General features: G+C 51.9%; 2 protein-coding genes across 2 annotated transcripts in view; one reads left to right on the top strand and one right to left on the bottom strand.

Annotated features, from left to right (window-relative positions):
* The window catches only part of Sorcs2 (sortilin related VPS10 domain containing receptor 2), a 358,664-nt gene that overhangs the window by 161,529 nt on the left and 173,598 nt on the right, over window positions 1–23,537 (top strand). The gene's annotated exons all lie outside the window — the stretch shown is intronic.
* Window positions 7,699–9,273, bottom strand: Psapl1 (prosaposin like 1). The gene has a single exon (XM_027387102.2). The coding sequence runs from the start codon at window positions 9,271–9,273 to the stop codon at window positions 7,699–7,701; it is 1,575 nt and encodes a 524-aa protein (XP_027242903.1).

Below are 23,537 nucleotides of genomic sequence, written 5' to 3'. Positions count from 1 at the left end.
CAAAGGCTGTTTGCACTGTCCCAGGTGCTGGCCAAGACAGGAGTACAGGGTAGATGTGGGCAGAATAGAATCTAGACTTAGAAGTGGCATGCTGCATCTAGTCCAGGTAACTGCAAACCAGTAATCCAGAGACTTAGCCAATGGTATTGCGTTTTGTTTATGTAAAGACCACTAGAGGAGTTGCCAGCTAGTGTTGTCTGATTGCTCTCCACTAAGCATGACAAGAACCCAGGTTCCTTCCATATTGTGGCTCTACATACTTCCTACTTCTGACTAGGCCTGGGCATCTAGTCTGTGCCTGCCTCAGGCAGAGGAGTTCAGAACACAAGAAGGACAGTTCATGGAAGGTCCTGTCCTCTTGCCTCAGCCTTGGTCATATGTCTGCTCTAATGCAAGGGAGGGTCAAAAACATAGTGCACTGTTCACTTAGGGATGGGTTTACTGTGACCACCTGGCCAGGCCTGGTAGAGTCACAGTGATTCTACCCATAGTAGGCCATAGTAGCACTGTACACATTCAGGTAGGCAGACACATGCGCAAAGTAGGTGGTCCATGGACTGACTGTAGAACACTGGGAAATTTCTTCTTCGGTGCCCACCATTGCCATTTTCACAGGGCCACAGCAACAGTCCCCTTCTCTTCAGGGTCCTATGACCTCTGATACACCAGGCCTGGCTAAGCACAGACCCCAATATCCAAGACCAACTTAGAAAAAGTGCCTCAGGCTCTGGTCTTGTTGATGAAGCAGGTCAATGGGCATCTGGAGGACCTGGAAAAATTGGAGAAGTTTCTCCCTTACCCAAACAGAGGCAGGTGCCATGGGTCACAGGAGGCAGGTGTTCAAGCGTGACCTTGGACAGTGACTCTGATCTTCCATAGACCCAACCCCACACCCTCTCCTAGCTCTGCCAAGCCCATTGCTTGTAGCTTAGAACCCGCTCACCAGCTAAACTCACAGCAATGGCACCCCAGGGAGGGTGTTGGAATTCAGAACTTGCCACCTGCCAGGCCTGTGTGGTATGTGTGATGGCACATAGAGCTTAAGTAGTTCAGAGGCTTGGCACTGAGCCACTTGCTGTCTCTGTGCCCACCATTCTGACGACAGCAGGGGGCTACCTACTCTTTGAAATGTTGCACCAGCAAATGGCCGCCATCACTTCTGTTTGGCTTTGTTTCCCTCTGTGGAGAAGTCTTCTCTGGCCCTGTTCCTGGTTCTCTTACACATGCAGGCTCTGCTGCTCAGTACCTTCCTCACCCATGCTGCATTTGATTTAAAATTCTGCTTAGGTCCCCAGTGGGACTGCTGGCTGGAGTCCTGCAGAAAGCAGGGCCTTTGTGGGATCAGAGGAAACTGTCTTCCCCGACCCATACCACCTCCCCAGCATATCTCCCATGTTCCAGGGAGTCCACCCACAGCTCCTCCATCTCCTCCAGGCAGCCAGAGAATAGGGTTTCAGATTGAAGGTTTGAGTTCAAGTCCTGGCTATACATCTTATATGGCCTTGGGAAAGCTGTTAGTTGTCTCTGCGCCCGTGTCTATGGTCTGGGGATGAGTGTATGGCCTTGGTTTAGGGTCTGCTTAATGGATGTAGAATGGGTAGGCCAGTGCCTGGCTTCAGATGATTTTGACATCACTTTATCATTCTTTGAGAGACACTTGCTCCTTAGCGATGGGACAGAGGGAAGGGACCAGGTTTCCAACTCCTGTGGATCTCTCTATATGGCCGTGTGTACCTTCAAAGTGACAGGCCCAACATTGCTCTCCACTAGGTGCTGGGGGTAACAAGTGACAGCCACAGTCCTAGCCCCCAAGTGATCCAGAACCTCTGCCACCATTTCCTGTCACCACATTTCATCACCTCTGTGGAGACAACTTTGATGCCCTGTCCTTCCTGTCCTTGGTCTCCTCTTTGACCACCTCATCCACGTGCAAAGCAGGGTACCCTGCAGACTGGCTTTGGGATCCGTGGAAGTCTTTATCTATTGGTGTTCAGAATTCCCATCTTCACTGGGGCACAGCAATAGCTGCTTTCCTACAGGGTCCCACATGTCACAGCTGGGGCCGGATAACATTTCCTCTGTGATATGCTCAGATTCCCATTTGTCCTACATCCCAGTCATCAGCCCGTGTCAGTGGCTCTCTGTTCTGGAGCTTGGACCTTCCTGTCCAGCTCTGGCAACTCCCACCTGGACACCTTGCCCTAGCCATAACAAGGTCCCCATGCTCCCATCTTGCCCGTAAGGCCAAATTCCAAATAACAAGAAAGCCCTTCATCCCACCCAGCTTGGAACTGACCCCTGACTCAAAGGCCCATGGACTAGGCCTAGGACACACCACTTAGGGCCCTCAACCTCCTGCACCCAGTTAGTCATCCAAAGCCAGGTCCTCTCTCCTAGCCACCCCTCCTCCTCTGTCCCTTCACTCTCCATCTGTGCCCCAGCTCAACTGTGTTCTGAGCTCTCTAACCTTGACATGTCAGTTTCCAGCAGAATGGCCTCCCAGAGCTGCCTGCAGTCACCGCCTGAAGCATCTTTCTCCTGAGATGCTGTCACCCGTGTTGTTTTCTCTCTACTGAGATCCTCGAAGTCTCCTGGGATTTACATACAACGCTTAATATTTTTGTATTATTTTGACATTATTTTAATGCCATTTTCCTTTTCAAATGTCATCGTTGGCATTATTTCTTCGTATGTGGCTCATCTGCTTGCATGTTAAGTGGCCGACTTGAGTGAACAACAAACTTCTCTGTCATGGTCATGTGCCCCTCTACCTCCCCTACCCACAGGCCCCCATTGTCCCCATCCCCATCCCCTGTGCTTTGAGGGCTGTTGGCCCTGTATAGAATGTGGGCCAGGGCCAGTCACCCCAGGTTCATAGAAAGCCCCACCTCCTAACTCCCCTTCCCCTGTACACACACTGGTAGAAAACAGAGCAATGGGATACTTAGGGCCCTCAACCTCCTGCACCCAGTTAGTCATCCAAAGCCAGGTCCTCTCTCCTAGCCACCCCTCCTCCTCTGTCCCTTCACTCTCCATATGTGCCCCAGCTCAACTGTGTTCTGAGCTCTCTAACCTTGACATGTCAGTTTCCAGCAGAATGGCCTCCCAGAGCTGCCTGCAGTCACCGCCTGAAGCATCTTTCTCCTGAGATGCTTCAATCTAAGATGCTGGCCTGGCCTATTTTGTTTGGATGGCCCAGCCCTCACCCTCACTCAGCACCAGGCTTGGGACAACAGTCAGGAAGCCTGGGCATCCTATGGTTCCTTCAGAGTACGACACTTTCTGTGGCTCCTCATGTCTCAGGCCCTTGGGAACAGTAGGATCTTCTGAGTGTATGAGGGCCAGAAAGCCTGGACAAGTAGAACTCCCCCTCTCGCAGTGTGTAGTATTGTCTAGTGTCAACTCAATTCCCCTGCCATGGCTAGGTTCAAGCTGTCAAGACATGCCCCTGGGTGCAGAATGGGTTAGAGGTGCTGCCTTCATCCTCTCCACAGTCATGTGACTGCAGTGTCTCTCTACTGTTTAGGGCTTTGAAGTCCTGAGATTTCATAGGCTCTTCTGGATCTGTGGGTAGTGGCCTAACAGAGCATGGTGGGCCCCACAGAGCAAATAGAACATTTCCAGATTTCCCCAAGCTCTCTGGCCTACTGGCTTGTCACCCTCTCCAACCTTCCTATGTTCCTCAGCCATGCATAAGTGGCTGGTGCTGAACACTGAGGTGCTGGGCTGGGAAGTAGCAACTCTGTTGTTTCTGGGTGCCGTGTTTTAGAATTCTCTGTTAGCTCCGAGTTTCTGGTTCCATGCCCCCTAAAGAAAGCCCCAAGAAGAAGGCTGTCCCCTGGCGGGAAAACTTGTGAGGCTCTATCTTTGACTCACTCCCCTGAGCCTGCGAGTCCATTGACCTCAGAAGTGTCTTCTGACCTCTGTTGACTTCATGCCTTTGTCTACCCTTCCTGGATGCCACCTGATTTCAGGGCTATGGAACCTGAATGTACATAGTCCTTTGTGCTGAGGGAAGAAGGGGCCATGAGGAAAAACCGGGTGGCTTGCTGTAAGTCTCCCACAGTGTTGATTACACCACTTCTGGTGGCAGGAGTGGTTGTCTCTGCTGGCATACACCCAGCATGGGTGCCTGCAGCAGCTCACACAGACCCCTGTACTGGCATGACTTTCTCTAGGGGAGTCTCAACACAAGTCAGCAGGGCAAGGTACATTGCTGTGTCATGCACAGGCACCAGGAGAGGCAGTCTGCACTAAAGATCCTGTAAGCGCTCCTGTCATACTATCACTGTGAGTGACTCCCATTTCTCTGTGGAGTGTCACCCAGCTTGTATGTGTTGAGACCAGTACTGTAATGTGGGTTTGAGAGAATCATAGCTCTGAGGTCTCCGTAGAAGCTCCCAGGGGATTCTGGCATGCATGCTGTCCTGTGTGGCAGCAGAATAGATCTTCAAAGACCTTCTGTCACCCCTAGGCCCAACTCAGAAAACCAGGAAACCTAGATGTACTGGTTCAGGTGTGGCTTTGGGATTCCAGGGCTGCATGGGTCCCTCCCTGGGCTTGCTTCATCCCTTCAGATGTCAGCACTACATTCAGCCAACTTGGCAGTCAGCAGGTTTTCAGTCTTGCTGTGTCCCCCAAATCCCTGATCCCAGATCACTGTGAAATGACCACAGTCTCCAGAGTCCCGTAGGGCTAGCTTGGTGGTCTTGGGCAGTGTCCTAAGTGACTTGCCTCCTGAGAAGGGGTCACTGGATCCAGGTCCCAAAAACTCCTGCCTACAAAAAAAGGTCACCCTCTTCCTGCCCTTTTTGTGGCTTTCTTCCCTTGTGGCCTAGGGATTGCCAGCCTGAGAAACTGGTTTAGATGCAATGTAACTTTCCCTTGTCTTCCAAAACTATTCCTGCTGTCCTGAATAAATGGCTTAAGTTGTGTGTCATCTTCCCAGGTCAGAAGCCCAAGTGCATCTAGTCCCTCCCAGTTTGATGGAGGCCTCATAGGCAGCAGCAAAACTTGCCAGCTGCATGTGGGGGGTGAGATGCCTAGGCCTTCCTTGACAGCAGGTGGAGGGGCCCAGGCCAACCCATAGTCATGTTTTCTCTGGTCAGCAGAAGATTTCAGACTTCAGCATAAATGCACTCAATGCCCTGAGGTTCCAGCCCCACTGGACGGCATTGGAAGGGTCAGCAGTGCTTTGGTGTTCTCACAAGGACATCCCTCTTAGGCTGACTTGTGGCATGGGAGAACCTATCTCCATCAGGTCCACTTTTGTTATCGACCTACCATTTTGAAGGATGTTTTTAGCAAATGAGTCATTTGCCAAACCCTGATCTTACAAGGAATTTGGAGGCCATGGGCCCTGACAGAGTTCCTACCTGTTTAGATCTTTGCTTGGTGGTGGCACCTGATGGATACCCATGGCCTGTGTGGTAGACATGTCTGACATCTGTCGACCTGGGCAGCCTGCCAGAGCCCTACTTTCAGCTGTGGTGAGGACAGCTGCTCTTCACGAGGTCCCTTCTGAAGCAAGCAGCATACAAGGTTGTCCTGTTGGTTCTTGTTCCTCTGCTGAGCTGCGATTCCTGGCCACTAGATGAATTTGTGGGTTTGATGGAAGCTGCTTCTGTCACCTGCAGTGGGCTCCTCTCTCTCCTCTTGTCCCTTTGCCGTTAACCATGAGGTGCAGTAAGAATAAAGGGTCAAGAGTGTGAATCAGGTGGAGTCTCTGTGACTGGGCATAGGAAACCCATGCCCTGCCAGCCACAGTCGGCAGTGGGCCTGTGGGGTTCCTGCCAGGTGTGCGGACCATGGGTATGTGGGGATACATTTTATTAGTGGTCTGAGGAAGCAGCTGGCTCCAGGCCTGGGGTTTGTGTGAGAGTCAAAGGAAGGGATAAGAAGAGGCCCATCCCGCCTATCCCCACCTGTAGCTCTGGATCAGAGGCAGTGATATGGGCTCAGAGATGAAGAGAGGACATGACACTTACCAACTCCTGGCCTCTGGCAGGCCAGGCCTATATGACTGGTGATCAAGAAAGGCATGCAATGTCACATACAACTAGCTGTTAGCAAATGTCCCTCAGGATCACTGCCAGGACAGAGGAGGGAACTTCCATTCTGCTCTGGCCCAGGGCTCCTAGGGAGATGAATGAGCTTTGAGTGGTGACTATGGTGACCTCAAGCTTTGGGATTTGGGATTTGACTTTTAGCTTCATCCACAAGGCTACATCTGTACATGGCTCATCCAGTAGGCAGTTTGTTCACTGCTTCTCACTCTCTCATCTTGCTCAGGCCCGATCAGTGGGGCCCAGGCCCATCCATCCAAGAGTGCCAGCACACAGGACTCTAGAAATTCTGGCTAGGCATGCCCATGTTCGTGAATGATGGCCCAGTTCAGAACAGTTGCCTAAGAACCCAGGTGTGGCTCTCAGGAGAGAACCTATTCACACTACTGGGCAGCCAAGCCAAGCTAGTCTCATCTCCACCCAGGCAATGATGACCTCTGCACAGGAACTCATGTGCACATTACAGATGCTGGGCATCAGCTACATGCAAGTCTGGTGCTGGGCTTGAGGCTTTGGTGACATTACACCCACAGACTGTCCATGAGGGACTCATGAGATACTGAAGACTGCACACATGAGAGGCAGCAGTGAGAACTCCAAGGGAAGCTTCCCAAGGGAGGAACACCCATGGGAGGCTATGAGGAGGGGATTTTGCAGCTCTGTGGGGCCCACACTCTTCCATTAGAATAAGAACAGCAAACATCATTTGGAGAAATCTTTTGGTTTATATAATGTTTTCTTGTCAGACTCTCCAGAGGCCCTAGATAGGTTTTGCTGATCCTGGTAGGTCAATGGGTTCTGGCCTCTAAGGGAAAGAGCTTGAGGACTTCTAGAATTGTCTCAGCATCCCTATGAGGCAGGCATGATCCTTCCAGTCTACAGATTGAAAAACTGAGGCTCGGCAGATAAAGGGCCCGCTCACTAGGGTGGAGCTCTTGCTGTGGCCCATGTCAGCCATTTCACACCCCTCAGGCCTTCCCCAAAGCTCACCCATCAGGGCTGTTCTCCTAATTTTAAGCACACACAAGACTACTTTGCACCAGGATGCCTGGAGTCTGAGTGAGAGGACAGATTATTCTTGGTGGAACAAGACATATATGGGAGTGCTATGAAGTCCAAATACCCCTCATGGGTGGTGGCCAATAATCCAGGCCCCTCCCCCAGAGAAGTCCAGAGCCACCCATGTCCCAACTGCACTATTAGGAACCAGCCTGAAAAACCCAACCCCCACCCCAAGCTATTGATGGTAAGTCATTGGCCTGACTAGTGGCAGTCCCCTCTACCTTTCCCAAATACTTTGGCTCACAGCTGGGAGGCCACTGACAACTTTCTCCAGGCCATCGGCATCACAGCAAGGCAGGAGAGGGCAGCTTATTGGGGCAAGGGTGAGGACTTCCTGCTTATGGCAGGGGTGACAGTGATAAGGGCAGAGACAGAAAGGTGAAGCTGTTCAGCATTGGGAGAGCATGGCTGTGAATGTCAGCTCTGCTCAGTCCCAACTCTCTCCCCAGAGCCTCGGTTTTTCATCTATGACATGGGGTTGGGATATTACCCACCTCATAGGGTCCCTTTGGGAGGCAGAAGCCTACAGGTGGGATCAACCTTGGCAGGCTTTGAGTTCTGGTGGCCACGGTCATGGCTGATCTTTGACTTCGGAAGCTGGTTTTTTCCACACAAGGCGCTGGCAGTGCTCCAGGGCATCACACATCTCAGCGGCCTCTGGGCTCTTGCACCAAAAGCTGGGGCCTATGACACACTGATCTGTGCCTAGAAGTGGGACTTTGGGGCTGTGGCAGGCCCCCATCTTCTTGCACAGGTCATTGGGGTCCATCATGAACCTGAGGCTCTCTAGAAGCACAGGTTCATACTCCGCTACGAACCGGTGGCACTGTAGCACGTAGGGCAGTGGCAGGATTCGGCAGCCACCTTTGAAGGCATTCAGGATGTCCCGCTTGGTGCTCTTGCGGTCCAGATTCTGGGAAGATACGCCCAGTATCCTTTTGCACCCCTGGCAGAAGCTGCCATAGTTTTCTTCATCCACCAGCAGGGACGGTGTGGTTGCCTCAGCCTTGGGGATGGACCTGGCCTGCCTCTTGCTGTTACACAGCCTGATGGTCTCACACACTTTCTCTGGGGTGACTCTGCTCACAAGCTGTACCAGGCTGGGGCTGTAGGTCTCCACCAGGGTGATGCACTGCTGGACTAGAGATTCTGGCATTATGGAACACACTCTCTCTAGGGCATGGGTGATGAGGGCTTCTGTGCTGTTGGTCATGAGCCATTTGTCCACCTCCTGGATCACATTCAAGCAGACATCACAGGTCAGGCCCAACTCCATTTGCATCTCATTCTTCTTCGGTAGCTCCAGCTCCAGAGAGGGGACTCCATCCACAGCGGCCACTTGAGCCAGCCGGTGGGCAGGCTCTCTCCACTCCTCACAGAAGCCCCCCTTCCTACAGACCTCCTGTGGGGAGAGAATCTGCAGTGTCTGCTTAGTGGGGACAAATTGCTGGCGGATGTAGTTCTTGCAGAGGGCAGCCAGGCCAGGCCCCAGGGATTCACACTGATCCTGGACAGTTACCTCTGCCAAGGTTAAGTTAGACTCTAGAGCACCCTGGAGTCGGGATATCAGCTGGATACAATCTTGGCATACGGCACCCCCAGGCATCTGTGATGGGTGGAAGCTGAGGGCCCCGTTGGACAAGAATGGAGATGTCATCTCAGTTGCGTCCTCCTGAGTCAGTGGTCTCTCTGAGGTGGCAGTGGCTAGGTGCCTCTGTAGTGGCTCACAGAGGGTGAGCGCAGTGCATACCGGAGCCAGGCCAGTGCCTGGAGTTCCACTGAGCATGCCCAGAACAGCTGGGCTGTGGTTGTCCACCATCCACTTGCACTTAGCTGAAGATTCCGGGTGTGGAAGCCACTCACAGGTCTTCATCACTGATGCCAAAATGTCAGCCTCTGTAGCATCTGGGTTCATCCCGTTAGCAGCAGCGGCTGCCACATCCTGGCACACACTGCAGGGCAAGGACCTGACTATCGGCTTGCTCCACACAGCACTCTGGCAGTACCTTACAGCCTGACACCTTGCAGCTGCCTGCAGGTCCTGACACCATACCTCAGAGCCCCTGGCACACTCCTGGGGGCCCGAGATGGGACTGGCCTTGGCGGCCCCCAGGACACCAGACAAGAGAATCAGAGTACGCAGCATAATGCCCTTGGTTCCACTGGCTGCTACCTCTGCTTGGCTGTCCCTATTAAACTAGCTCTTCTGCTTGGCCTGCTCAGCAAGGGGCCCGCCTCCTGCTCCTCCCCTGCCTGAGTCAGCACCCCACCTGCCTGGGTGCTGGCACCATCCTCTTTGGCTTCTGCCTCTTGGCCTTTCCATCTTCAGGGAACATGTACCTCTCCCCTGGATAATCGCTATTTTCAAAGTCTAGCTTCTTTGGAAATGAAGTTTCTGTTCTCTGGAACAGAAACAGTGCTGGAATTCAAGAGTGAATTTCTAGAGGGACTTATTTCTGACTGGGCCTCATGGCCATGTGCCTGCCCCAGGCTCTCTTCCCAGGGCCCACTGTGCAGGGGCTGAGTGGACTGTTGACCCCACAATGCCTGTGTGAAGGCTGCTGGCATGCACAGCCTTTCATTCTGGAGACTTCTATGGGAGGCTGAGCGTGGGCTGGTCCCTAGCAGATGCGCATGAGCGCATGATGTTTGCTGAGGCTCACATATACAAAAGGGTTTTGTTTCACTGTTAGGTCATTTGTTATCTTCTGTAATTTTGGAAATAGGCATTAGGCAAGAGCATTGGCGCCAGGCAAACACACAGGTGGCCAGAGCCCCATCCTGTTGATTCTATGGAGGATTCCGGAGCCAGGCTCACCTGTTATGATTGACATGCAGCTCACCACTCCCACAGGAGTGGGCAGATCAGGGACCTTGAGGGCTCTGTGGAAGCCCGACATGCCTTAGTAGTGTGAGTCCCACACATGGATATCTGTGGCTCAGATCCTGGGGCTTTGGGTACTCAGAGGAATTCACTTCCCAGTTATGTGGGGCAGTTATCACAGCTGCCTTTGCAACAGCTTTGCAAAGAATGCAGATGGTGCCTCCTGTTGCCCTCCTTCTGTGAGGCTGGGCTGCAGAAAGAATATGGAATGAGGTTTGCTGAGCCCTTGAAATGACTGACAAAGACTCTGCTTCCTTTGGGCCAGGGGAGGGAACAACAGGCTTGGTGAAGTGGTGAGGCTGGGTTCTCTTAGGTGCAGGGCCACCAGAGCCAGCTGGGTGAGCTGTACACAGAGGTGGGGCTGCAGACAAAGTGCCCTTATCTAGATCTGACTGGGCTGGTCCAGCTGACTCACCTTCCAGCACCTTACCTGGTTGCTGTTTATGGAACACCCACTCACTTTGGTTTTGGGGCTCAGGCATTTTTTTCAACCCTACAATCAACTCTGTTTGCCAAATGTATGGCCTGCCATTTGACTCAGTTTTGACACCAACTCCCCATAGTCCATCCAGACTCTACAGTCAGTTCAGACTGCATACTGGCTTAGTCCTCTCCACCTGCATCTATCTGTGCATCACAGTTCCTATGGCCCTCTTCATGCTCAGGGACTGTTAGGAAGGCTCACAGAATGTAGTCAGGCTCTGTGCTAGTGTTGACCAGTTATTCCCTCAGGACCCAACTCAGGAACCACCAGGGGAAGGTGCCAACAGCAAGAGATGGATAGAACATGGAACCTCTGGGCCCTATCTGGGAATGTCAGTCTCCAGCCCACCTGTGGATTCTCCCCAGAACACTGACCCTTCACAGGCTCATGGGTGAGGGATGGCTGAAAACCTCAGTGCTACAGGCTCTCTGGTAGGCAGCACTGTCCAGAAACTGCCAAGGATACCAGTTCAAATCACCTCACCAGGTAAGTACAAGTGTGGGCCACAGAGCCACTCAGGAAATATTCCAGGCTTAGGGCCTCTGTTGTAATTTGTTTCGACACTGTTTCTAACTTAGAAGGCAGTTGTAGAAACAATTCAGAGAATGTCTGTACCTCCCCAGGTATACTGATAACATTTATTTTCTCTACATCTATTTTCTTCTTATCCATCCAACAATCCATCTACTAACCCATTCATCTATCTACCTGCATATTCATTTATCCATCTGTTCATCCATCCATCTGTCCATGTATCCATTTGTCTACCCAGTTATCTATCTATCCATCTATTGTCCACCCACACACCCATTTTCCATCCATCCATCCATCCATCCATCCATCCATCCATCCATCCATCCATTCATCCATCCATCCATTTGTCTATCCATCTGCCCATCCAATTTTCTGTATGTCTTTTTAATCCATCTGTCCATCTTTTCATCCATCCATCCCATCCACCATCTGTCTACCATCCATATATCTGTCTGTCCATATGCATAAATATTTGCATGCAGTGTGTCACAACTGCTGTGGGAGGCTGTGGGCGAAGGCATTGTGTCCCTTTGCCCATTTCTTCCGTGTGTCATTCCTAAGAATGAGGGCATTCTCTCCCATAACCGCAGTGCATTTATCGAAACCGAGAGCTGCAGTGTTGACCCAGTGTTATCCACCCAACACCCAAGTCCTAGCTTTCTAGGTGTCAGAGGTGCCCTGTTCTGAGAGCTTATCTCCCAGGCCTAGCTCTACCCCAGTCACATGATACACTCACTGCACACGTTGCTTTGCTCACGTCTGCCTGAAGTCTTGGTAGCCTGGCCTTATCTTCTGTCACTCTGGGTCATAGACTGGTATTATTGCCCAGGCCCCTCATTGGTGATGCTTCATGATTGTTCCAGCTGGATCCTATAGTAGCAGCCTTTTGCATTGCCCTGCGTCCTTTCAGGGCATCAGACCCAGAGGCACTTGAAATGGGTGTTTCTCTGTACAAAAAAGCTTTCTCCTCTCTCTTCATCCATCCCCTTCTGCTTTCTTTATCTTTCTTTTTTCCTTAAAAGAAAGACTCATAGCTTTTGATTTTATTTTTACTGTTATTAAATCTGATTTATTGTGATTTTGAGCTATCATTTGTGAGTCTTAATTCACTGTCATTGCTGGTTTCTCTTGATGCACAAATGGCTCCAGTCTTGAGTGGAGCACATGGAGCTGTCTTTTGTCTCTTCCAGTTGTCCTCATCATTCCTTGAGCCCCTCATATCCAGCCATGGCACCATCCCAGGTTCAGTTTGTTCTTCCCTCAGCCAGCCCGAATTCAGCTTTCCCTCCAAGGAAAGTATTTAGAAACCATATCTGAAGCCAGTTGAGCCTGATGTTCCACTGTCATTTCCATTCCCTCATTGACACAAAATGATACTCCATCTATCGGTGAGGGAAAAGGATGTAAGACACAAGTTCATAAAGTACTGCTCACCCGTGTGTATATAGTGCATGTGACATATTTATCCATCCACCCACACACCCACTCATCCATCCATCCATCCATCCACCCACTCATCTATTCATGTATCAACCTATTCACCCACTTAACCACTCATGTGTCCACCCACCCACCTACCATCCATCCATCCATCCATCCATCCATCCATCCATCCACATACACCCATTTTTGTGAGCCCATTTGCTCATATGCACACTTCTGTGCAGCAGAGCACAATCCAGCTACCCTCTTTTCAACGTTTGGAACTCCCTTGCCCAACAGGGAGAAGCCTAGCTCTTATTATCCTTAATGTATCTATGCACTCTCATTGCTGGACCCCAAATGCATTTTAAAAGTTAGTTTCAGAAGCACTATCCCACTCCATTGTAAAAAGCAAAATCTGCTAACTAGAATTCTGTAACTATCAACAGTGAAGTTTATTCTGCTGAAGAGGAATTTATACACAGCAAGTGCATACATCTTAAGTGGGCAGGTCAGTAAGTGTCTACTGACATGTGTTTCTTTAAATCACACCCCAACCAGGATTCACAGCCCTTGCTTATGCCTCTTTTCAGTTGTTCATCTTTCCTCATTGTTTCCTACCATAGAGTCATTTCCATGGCTATGCTCATGTGTTCAAACTTACCACTATGTTCTTCCCACCACATTATAAGATCTGTCTGCACTGCTTTCACAGCTGCCTACAGTTAGTTCCCTTGCAAGGCCATGCCAACAATGTGTTCCTAGAGTAGTCTGTGTAGGACTGGGCTGTCCACCCTGGGCTGACATTTCTGACTTCTTGTATGGGGTTTCTGGTCCCCTGACACTCTGAGCATTCTTGGTGGGATGATACAGGCCATGCAAGTTTCTATAGGTTGTGCACCAAGGCTCCTCTCTGTTGAGTGCCAACTCTCCTGAGGTGTTCTGAAGTGGCTGCACCTGCTGCCACCACCCAGCACCACTGGTGCCTGCCACTCTTTGTGGCTTTGATTTCAGCCCTTCAGAGATGATGAACAAATGCTCACAAACCCTCACTCCACCCTGCAGTTTAATGGCTGGTTGTGGTTGCTGAGGTTTTTAGAAATACTACTTGCTCCCAAATCTATTAAAACAGCCTTTGTTTTATATTCCCAAGTAAAGACTGGTCTGGTCTGGTGGCAGCGGCATGTAGGCAGGTGGCTGTGGGCCACACTGTGATGAATCCCTGACCTGAACCCTGGGCCATAGGAAGCAGGAAGCAAACCTTGTGGAAGGGTTGCTGTGGAGTGGTTGGAACTTTCTTGTCACTTGATGAGTAAAGAGCATCCTAGGATGCTAAGCCGGCTGTGACTATATATGTGGCAAGATACTCCAGTTCTCACACTCTGCTCACTGTGCTCCGACCAGCCCCTTATCTTTGTGGTGTCATCACCTTCAGCCTCCATGAGGACAGCAAGGAGGGAAAGGAGCTGTTCCGCCTGCTCACTTGCTGTTCCCACTCTGCCATGGGGTGATGATGCCACAGCCTATCTTCTTCTGGAATGTGGGTCCCTGACCATATTGCCCTCTACTCCTCCACCTCAGTCACCCACCATGACCCTCTGCTCCCCCGCTCTCCTCACTTCTGTCCTTCCTGGGTCTTCCTGTCCCCTTCCCAGGACTCACCTTCACTGTCTAGTCAAGTGTGGACCAGAAAGTGGGGTTCACCAGTCCCTCATTTCACATGTATTCCCCAGACACCCGTGAGCTGGAGCTTAAGTGAGAGGAGAATGGAGGAAGCATGGACAATGTCCCTGGACACAGAACATTGATGAACAAACACCAAAGGAACTATCTTCCCTACTAAGCAGGGTGAAAGTGGGGACATGGCGGGACACCATGTAGGGTCAATGGTAGGATGGGGTTCCCTAGGGAAAGCCTTCAGGAGGACTACATCAATGGTACAGTAAGGACATAGGCCATTTGGTAGGTATGGGGGTGTGCTGTTCCCATGAAGCAGCAAGGAGGGGACAGGTGGTCTGGCTGACCATTAAGTTGTTGCTCCGACTTAGAGGAGTCAAGGGCAGGTGAGATTCTTTAGCGTGTCTCTGGTGGAGGGGGTCTCTGGGAGGAGAGCGCCTGGTAGGAATCATGGCTAAGACCATGATCCGATTCCTCTGGGAGTGCCCATCCATGAACAAGCCTGTGGGGTGGGGTGAGGTGAGGTGGGGGAGGACAAGGAACCTGGGGTGGGATTGGGTGAGCAAAAGGCAGAGCACAGAGGGATTCTGGCCTGTGAGGGCCTCTAGTGAGCAGGTCAGTTGAGGTCTCATCGCTGCCCAACCCAGGCAGAGCTGGGCCTGTGTATCCACAGAGCCCCACTAACTACCTATCAACTCAAAGATAATCAGCATATAGGGTCCTTGCCCTCCCCCGCATAGGCCCCTTGACTCTTGAGGGATAGAGGGTAAGGGGCAAGCTGGAAGGCCCAGTGGGGTCTGGCTAGGTTACTCGTGAGTACAGTGGAGGGCAGTGGAGGACAGGCCTCTTTACTTCTGGAGTCTTGCTGCATCTTCTAAGAGGTCCAAGGTAAGAGGTCAGATGTGAGGTCTTGTATCCTTCACACCACTCCCCGTCCCCCCACCCTGTCATCTTCCCAACCACAGAGCAGAGGCTGGAGCCTACCAGTTAAATCCTTGCACCCTTGGTTCCCTCAGGGACGGCTGGCAGAAGTGGAAGGTACAGGAGTTCCTGCACCTGCCTGACCGGTTACTGCAACCTGAGGCCAAGAATTGTCTGGCTAAAAAAAGAACCATCCTCCTAGTTCCAAGGCTAGAGTCAGAGCTGTCCCTCCAGACTCTCGGGGACTTTTGCAGATGTTGGCTGAACCTGTAGCCAGGCACCCATCTTTGCACCTGTCAACAGCTGGCTTTCTTCTTTATTCCTATGCTGGTTTTCTCTTTCTTGTAAACACCCAGTCATGGTTAGAGCCCCAGTGGAGAATAACTCAGCTATGTTCTTTGGTGAAGACCTGAGGTTAGCTGTCAGGTCACCTGTATACTTGGGAACTCCAGAGGCACACATCAACCTACCACAGGAGTGTTCTGGGCTCTGGTGTCCTTGACACTGATCTTGCACTATGGCTTAGATTACTTCTGGTTCTCCTTCTCTCTCTCTCTCCCTCCCTCCCTTTCTCTCCCCCTCTTTTCACTTCCATGTGTCTGGGACAAGCCCAGGTCCCCAGTACCAGTGTGTGCTAGCTCCTAGGCAGCCATACTGTCTTCCTCTGAGCACTAGTCCTCCCAGCATGTCCACAGACTCCTCTAGTGTTTCCTAGGCCACCTCTGCACAGTTCCAGATCGCAGGTCTGAGAAGCCCCATGACCCACCTTGACTCTGAGCACTAAAACCACATTTAAGATAAGTAGGTCAACACATCCCTGGTGGAGGGAGGAGCTGGGTCAGGGGGCAGGGTCCCTCTTCCCGTGTTAGGAGAGCAGCAGGTCTTAGGGATGATGATGCTGAGGCTCGTGGATTACAGCCTTTCTCATGTGTGCACTCAGCAGTTATTTATTGGGCATCGATTCTACACTGAGTGCTATTCTGGGTGCTGTAGATACTTGCGTTAACTAGATAAATGGCAATCCAAGCTCCCAGGACTTACACTTCAAGGGAGGGAGTGGAGATTAAGCAACAAACACAGTTGAGTTGATAGATAGTGGAGAATGGCAGGGTGGGAGCAGAAAGAAATTCTACAAGTTGCAAGGGGATTGGGAGAACTGAGTGTATGTGGTCAGAAATGGTCTTGGTGATTTGCCAGTACTTATGTGAGGATTCCAGAGAAGGCGTGGGAGAAAGCCAAGAGGGAGTCTGATTATGTACTAAGCAGGGAGGCTGGCATGTACAAAGGTCCTGAGGTAGGTGGTGCAGGAATGACAAGGAAGCAGAAGTCTGGGTCAGAGTGAGTGGGGGAAGGAGTAGGAAGAACCAGGATTAGAAGAACCACATACTAAGGATTCTGGGTGGACTTCTGAGGGAAGTAGGGGCACTGCAGGAATTCCAGCAGAGCAGTGATGTGACCTGAGAGTACCTTTGTGGGGATCAGCCTCAGGCAAGGGTGGCAGTTAGGAGATCCAGCAAGCAGGAGTTAGAGGCAGTAGGGCCCCAGGGGTGGTGTGGGCATGACTGGTGACCAAATCTGCTGGCAGTTGGATTTGCTGGTTGGTGCTTTAAATCTGGGACAGGAGAGAAAGCATTGGAGGCTGCACTAGGCATTTGGCCTGAGCTATGGAGAAAACTGTCAGGAGGAGGAACTTAGGCAGACACACCTGTCCTGGGTGTGCCAATGCATCACCCAAGGGAGAGCAAGTGCCTGCTCAGGGTGTGGTGTGGAGGAGGATGGGGGAGCACAGAGAATGGGGCCACACTGTGGGCAGTGGGAAGGAAGGATGGGCGAGCACAGGCTTGCACCATGGGGTAGCTGTCCCTCCCCACGGGAGGAGCACACTGGACTAGGGCAGAAAGTGGGGACAGGGGACTAACATGATGGGACAACAGCCTGTGGGACATCAACAGGAGCATGGATCCTCCTCCCAAGAGTTAGGCCTCAGCAGGGAGCTGGGTCCAGGAACAAGTGTGGGATCCCAGTCTCTAGTGGCAGTTGAGGTCTGTCTGAGGTTGGGCTGTTTAGGGTGATGCTGGGGAGGAGCCAGGAGAGGAGAGCAAGAGATGGCTGGGAGCCTTGGAGAAACATGAGGCTGTAATACAGCCGGGTGAGAGAGTGGAGTGCGTGGTTTAGCCTTGAAAGGTGGGAGACCTCAGTCAGGTAGAGGTCAGTGAGCAGCCATGGTTGGGCACCCTGACCTTGATTTAGAAGCCAACTGGGAGGCAGAAGCTGGTGGGCGGGGCGGGCAGTGGTGGGCAGTTGGGAATTGGGAGCCTTTCTCCCAGAATGTTGTGACCTCTGCCTGTCCCACGTGTGCCCTTACTCATATCGCTCACATGCCTTCTAATCGGGGTCACACCTTGAAGTGCTGAAGTTTGAATTCCCTGGGAAGCACAGCACCCTGGGTGGGCCGGATGGGCCATTTAAACTTCCACCCTGGCCTGGGGCAGGACAGGGGTGAGACTGGCTTGCCAGGTGCTAGGAATACACTGGGAGCACAATCCTAGGCCCAAAGCCAATGCCTGACTCCCAACTCTTTGCTTCTTGTCTTTTTCTTTTGCCCTCTGTCTGCCCTTTACTTGACCCCTCCCTCTCTTCCTCAGTCCTTCTCTCCTCTTCTTTCTTCCTCCTCCATGGTTTTTAGTGCTTGGTTATATTTTCCTTACAGGTGGTGAGAGAGGGTGGCTTGTTGAGGAATGAGGGATGGAGGGCAGAGGCAGAGAAAGGCAGGGAAGGCACAGCTGAGAGGCCCCTGAACATCCAAACTGTTGAGCAAGGCTGGCCTACCATGGGCTACACTGATCCCAGCCTCCTGTCAGCCCACTGTACCCAAGTGAATGTCCTTTCTTCTATACAGCATATGCCTTCTCATGGGTCTGCTGTGACAAAGTCCATACACAGCTACCACAGTAGAGGTAGACCTGTCTTCTCATTCTGAGACTGTGCCCCTGATCACCGTGACTGTGTGCTTTCTTCATCTCCTGGACTGCCATAGAGATCCAAAGCAACCTGTCATACAGAGGGCCCTGAAGAGACCCTGATTTCCCTGGGGTAGTGTCTTCCTGAGTCCCAGACCCACCTTCAGCCAACTGCCAGCAGCTCTGCCCACAGTGCTCCATCCTCATGCTAGGACATGCACCTGCTTTGCAGCCTTGGTGGGACCTTGTGCCTGGGGCTACTGGGATTGCAAAGGGGGATCTGCTTCAGCTTTGGGAGCTGTCCTGATGCTCTCAGTGTTCTGCTGTGGATGCAGCATTCATTCAGAGCTCTGCCACTGCCCTTCCAGGGTGTCCTCTCTGGGCTTCTGCATCCAAACTCCCCTTCATGCTGCCCCTGACGGCGGGGGGGGGGTGTTTGGCTGGCTACCTGTGGCCCTTCCCTTTTAAGTGGTGCAGGGAAGAACTGATGTGGTGAGCCAGGCTGAGGTGGACAATGAGCTCCAGTGTAGAGAGGGGCTCCAGCACCGACGGCATCTCCATTCTCTGCTAGTCATGGCTGCAGCCTCATTTTCAGCCTTCTCTTCAAGATCCTTCTCTGGCTGCCACAGCAGACACTGACAACCCAGCCCACCCTCCTGCCCACAGGCTTGGGAGGGTCTACCTGAAACAGGCATCTACTGAGGTCACTATGGATGCCTCAAGATTGTTCATGCAGTCTGGGAGGGGGTTCTTCTGGGGAGAGGCAAGCATCAAGGGTAATCAAATTACCTCAGGCCCAGGCCCAAGGAGACAAGTCCTGATCCTCAGGGCTCTAACCATACGATCCTTCCTTCATCCAGCAGGAATCAGAAGAGCAAAGATTTTCTCCAAGGGCACTAGGGAGCCACTGGGACTGGTACAGGTGTGATGTCATGGTATGCAGGGCTTAGCTGGGAGGTAGAATCAGGCTGGGGAGGACACACCCTGGGCACAGAGGTGAGGGAGCATCCTTCATTGGCTGTAGGTGGCTGGGCTCTGTCCCCGAGCTAGACCCCCACATACTCTTTTCACATGTACCCTTCATCTACAGAGTGTCCTGAAAGCCCTAAGATAAGGTGCTGAGTTTGGGAGCAGAAGGCACCCCTCTGAGGAGAGGCCCCAAACACAGGTGTGACAGTCATTGTGGGGCAGATCTGTCACCTTGTGGACCCTGGGAGACAGTGTGGGTGTTCCACCTGAGGGAGGAAGAGTTGTTGCTACCACACCCAAAGTCCTGTCCATCACAGGCAAATGACAGGGGCTTCTACCCCAACTCCGGTTTCCCTTGGCCAAGAGTCTGACTTTGAACCACAGCATTATTCATGACTGGGGTACCTGAGTAGGGCAGAGGGGCCCCTGGTTCTGAATCCAGCTAATCTGCTTTCAGACCTTGAAACCTTGTCTGCTAGGCACCCCAGTTTCTGTCCCATGGCTTGGGGGTCCCAGGATAATGCACTCAGAGAGACCACAGTGTGACCTCTGTACAGGGTCGGCCAGCAGGAACTTACTAACAGTCAGTTTCCAAGAGCCCCTCCCTGCTTTCTGCACAGCTGTGGGACAGAGCCATACATCTGGCCCACCAGGCCACCAATGCATCAGTGGGATGGAGACTGTCCCAGCTCAGAGATTAATAATTGCAGTTAAGTGAGTGCTTGGAGAGCTTGGGTAAGTCTGCTGCTCCCTCCACCTGGGCCTGTAGAACCTTATAGAAACGCCAAGAACATTCCATTCCTTCTGATGTTTCCCAGGAGGTCTCTTTGTTTTGAAGACTGGCATGGACATCCAGAACAGCTGGACAGTCCTTGGAGGAGGGTGCAGAACAGAGGCTTTTGTCTGGGAACCTGTTTCTGAGGCCCCCAGAAGGACTGTCAGAGGGGTGGTCCCAGGCAGGGCAGTGCACCTTGCTGGGGTTTGATGTCACCGGGCTCCAGCTTATGGGACTCAACCTCTCTGTGGTTCATCCTCCTCTTTATCCATCATTTTGGCAAGCTACAGATAGCATAAGCCTTATGCTAACCCATCGCCCTTTCTCGGGGATCACTCAGCTCTGGATGAGTCCCAGGAAATGCCTCTGTGGGCCCATTCCTCAGACAGAAAAGCCCATTCATACATTGGAAGCATGGCCTTCAAAACATGAATGTCCCAGTGTTGGAGCTTTCAGACTCAGGGGCCATCTGAAATGGGCTAGGAATGGAAGCCAGCTCTTGCAGGCTACTGGCTGGGGATGGGAAGGGTGCAGTTGTGCCTGCAAAATCCTACAAGGGGCTGTAATGGAGCCCTGCCTCTCCCAGGTTCATACAGATGCGTGTTTCCTGAGCATGTGTTGTAGATTCCTGGATGAGAAACATCACAGAGCCAGCTATGTCTGCCCCACCCTTTACACTGTTACTCACTCTGTCCCCAGGTACCCATATCTGTTGCCTCTGTGGCCTGTGCCTAGAGTGTTAAGGCTGCCCCCTGCTGCTCAGGCTTGTTCCTCTCCAGTTTAGGACCAGCTCACAAGAGGCTTCATAGCTTCCTTTCTGGGGGACCCTGTGCTCCATACCCAAGCTTTATGTTAATATGGTCAGGTCAGCCCATGCTGAATGCCCTGGTGCATGGGAGCTAATAAGGGACAGCATCTCAGGAGCCTGCAGTGGCATCTGAGCTCCACATGGGTTTCCTCCTCTGAGTCCTGGTCTGACTGGTCACCTTCCTGGAGCACCAGGTAGATCCCTCCCTCCCTCCTTCCCTCCCTCCCTTTCTCCCTCCCTCCTTCACTCCCTTCCTTTCTCCTTTTTTTTACTTCCTCTCTCTCTTCTCTCCCTATTCTGAAGCTGGGGACAACAGGGTACAGTTAACCTATTTGCAAGATGAAGTAGAGCCAGCTGTCAGGTCTTCAGTTTCTGTCCCTGCCTGGGAGGCAGGCCTGCTCCTCTTTTACCTGTCCCCTCTTCTTGTTGGCAGTGGCCAGTGTTCATATGAGCAAGCATGTGGCTTGGGAAGAGATATGGTCATGTTGGGTACCTGGGGCGTGACGACTGGTGTACCCTGAGGTCTGTATTGAACTTTCGCAGCCTAGCTCCATGCCAGGGTGGTCTCTACTTCATCTTCCTTGTCTATCCCCAAAGGCCACAGAAGATTGGTCTTGTGGTGTCCCCTGATGTCTGTGGCATTCAGGTTTCCAGGAATCTGTATCCTTCTTGGTGGCTCCACTAAGCCATTACTCCCCACCTGTACCAGGATCCTGCATGAGCAGGAATGAGCAGGAACTGGCCAAATACCTGGGATCTATTTATTTATCATTGATTTATTCAGTCATCTTTGTTACATAGCCCTGAATGGCCTAGTACTTGCCCTGTAGTCTAGTATAACCTCAAACTCATGGCAATCCTCCTATATTAGGACTTTTGTGGGTTCATCATGGCACTGTAACTGAGTAGTATTATGGACACTACTGGATGGGATTGTATCCATTATCTTGGTGCCTCCTCCCAGGCCATGTTATAAGCTTGGTTCTTGGCCACGATTCCATGGGAGTGATAGGGCCCAGTAAAGCAGGGAGGGAGGAAGAAATCTTCCTGGTGTTCCAGGAAGGTGACCAGGGGACCCTTGAAAGGGTTACTGGCATCCTGGCCCTTCTTTCGCTCTTTCCTGAAACAAATGGTGAATGTTTTCACTGTGCCACGTGCTCCCACTCCACCACTACCCCTTTGAGAGGCCTAAAAGTGATGCCTGGATTGTGGATCAATACCTCTAAATGTTAGCCACACAACCTTTTCTCTCACACAACCTCTGCTCATCCCAGACATTTCTTACGGAGACCCAGAGCCAACTGACACATCAAGGAAAAGCCACCTGCAGTTAGATTACTTCCAACCCGGTCCATGCCTCGCTTGCCCCATGGTGGTTAGACCCAAGCCCAGCCACTGTGAAGCTGGACTGGATATCTCAGCCCTAGCATTGGGGCATGCTCCAAGGGCACCCCAAGAATGGAACTCTGTCTTATTGGGACCCATCCTAGTGGTGGTCAGTGTACCCTTGGAAGTACACATCTGATGTCCAGACACGAGGGTGTCACCCCCTTCCCAATCTCCGAAAAGCTTCCAGTACCACTTGACATTTCCTCTGTTAACCACCATGACCCTATTGTGCCCCACTATGTAGAGATACATTCAGGGCTCTCAGGTACCTCTGCCCATTCACAGTCCCAGGCCTCTAGTGGTGTCCAGTGTTGTGGGAGGAGTTGTGGGCTTGTTCTGTGTGCAGAGCAGTGTTTGGCGACTTGAGTGCACTGGGACCTGGAAGTTCAGATCTGGGAAGCAATAAGCTGCTCTTCCTAGTCCTGGCTGTTATGTGGGATCCGTTTCCCATGGTCATCCAACAAACCAGTGACAAGCCAGCCGGTTTGTCGCATACACTGCTATGACCCTGCTATGAACTTGCAATGGCCTTCCAACACCCGCAACAGCATGTTTAACACACACGGCTAAGCCTGAGCTATGAATTTTTCATGTGGCAGGCTAGCGAAGGCACCTCATTGTCATCTAGGGCTTTGATATTCCCCCTCCCTCCTCCAGGCTGGAGGGATCAGAAATGCCCAGGCTGAAGGCACTTCTCAAGTATTCCAGAACCTTCTTCAGGATGCCTTGCCAGAAATGTCAAAGGAAATTAGCGAGAGATGATGTCAGGCTCAAGGAAGCAACATTCAATCAGTGGCACCATTCTCTCCCAAATTGAATTATTCATCATTTCCCGGTCTTAATAAAATAATTACTGCCTCAAGTTTGCCCTCCCTTTGAGAGGGTCTTGCTTCCTATCAGAATGTGAAAAGGGCTAAGGAGCAGTCGGGGTGGGGGGATGGGACAGGAGGCCACTGACGCCTCCCCCATGACCAGCTCCTTCATCCAGATTCTCCACCATCCCCTCCTAGTGACCAAATGTACAGCCAACTTCCAGCTGCCATCTTGGACACCAAGACCCTTCTCTGTATGATGGCTGTGAATGCCATACCATGAGCAGAGGAAATGTTGAATGGCTACAGTCAATATTCCAGGAACTCAGGGACTGCCAAAGTAGGAATGGAGACAGGGTGAGATGGGAGAGGAGATGGGATTCTGGTGTTAGGGCATACCAGAGGGTCCTATCAATCACCTTTCTGGGCATGCTGTGGAGCACACCAGGGTGTGGTGCCTGTCCTCTGTCTCCAGGGCTGGTGGTCATCCTCCAAGGGTGCAGCCCCAACCCTCGCTCAGGCAGGGTACTTAGGACCAGCGCCTCTGAGTCCATGCCATGACCCCACACAGGAGCACTTTGGTAGCCTCAGCATCAAGCTCTATGCCCTGTGTCCCAAGCCCATCTATTCTGGCCACTCTCCTCACCCCTGGGGACAACAGAGAGACCCCTGGGAATGCTGCTCTGCTTGCCTCTGTTTTTCTGTCTCTCGTGGCAGTTAGACACACCTGAAATCTGATGGGCTCCCCAACAGACTCACCTGTCTGTTGTACATG

This window comes from Cricetulus griseus (genome assembly GCF_003668045.3).
Source record: "Cricetulus griseus strain 17A/GY chromosome 1 unlocalized genomic scaffold, alternate assembly CriGri-PICRH-1.0 chr1_1, whole genome shotgun sequence".
Classification (NCBI taxonomy): Eukaryota; Metazoa; Chordata; class Mammalia; order Rodentia; family Cricetidae; genus Cricetulus; species Cricetulus griseus.
Note: the sequence above shows the minus strand (reverse complement) of the source record. Positions and strands in the feature narration are given on the sequence as shown.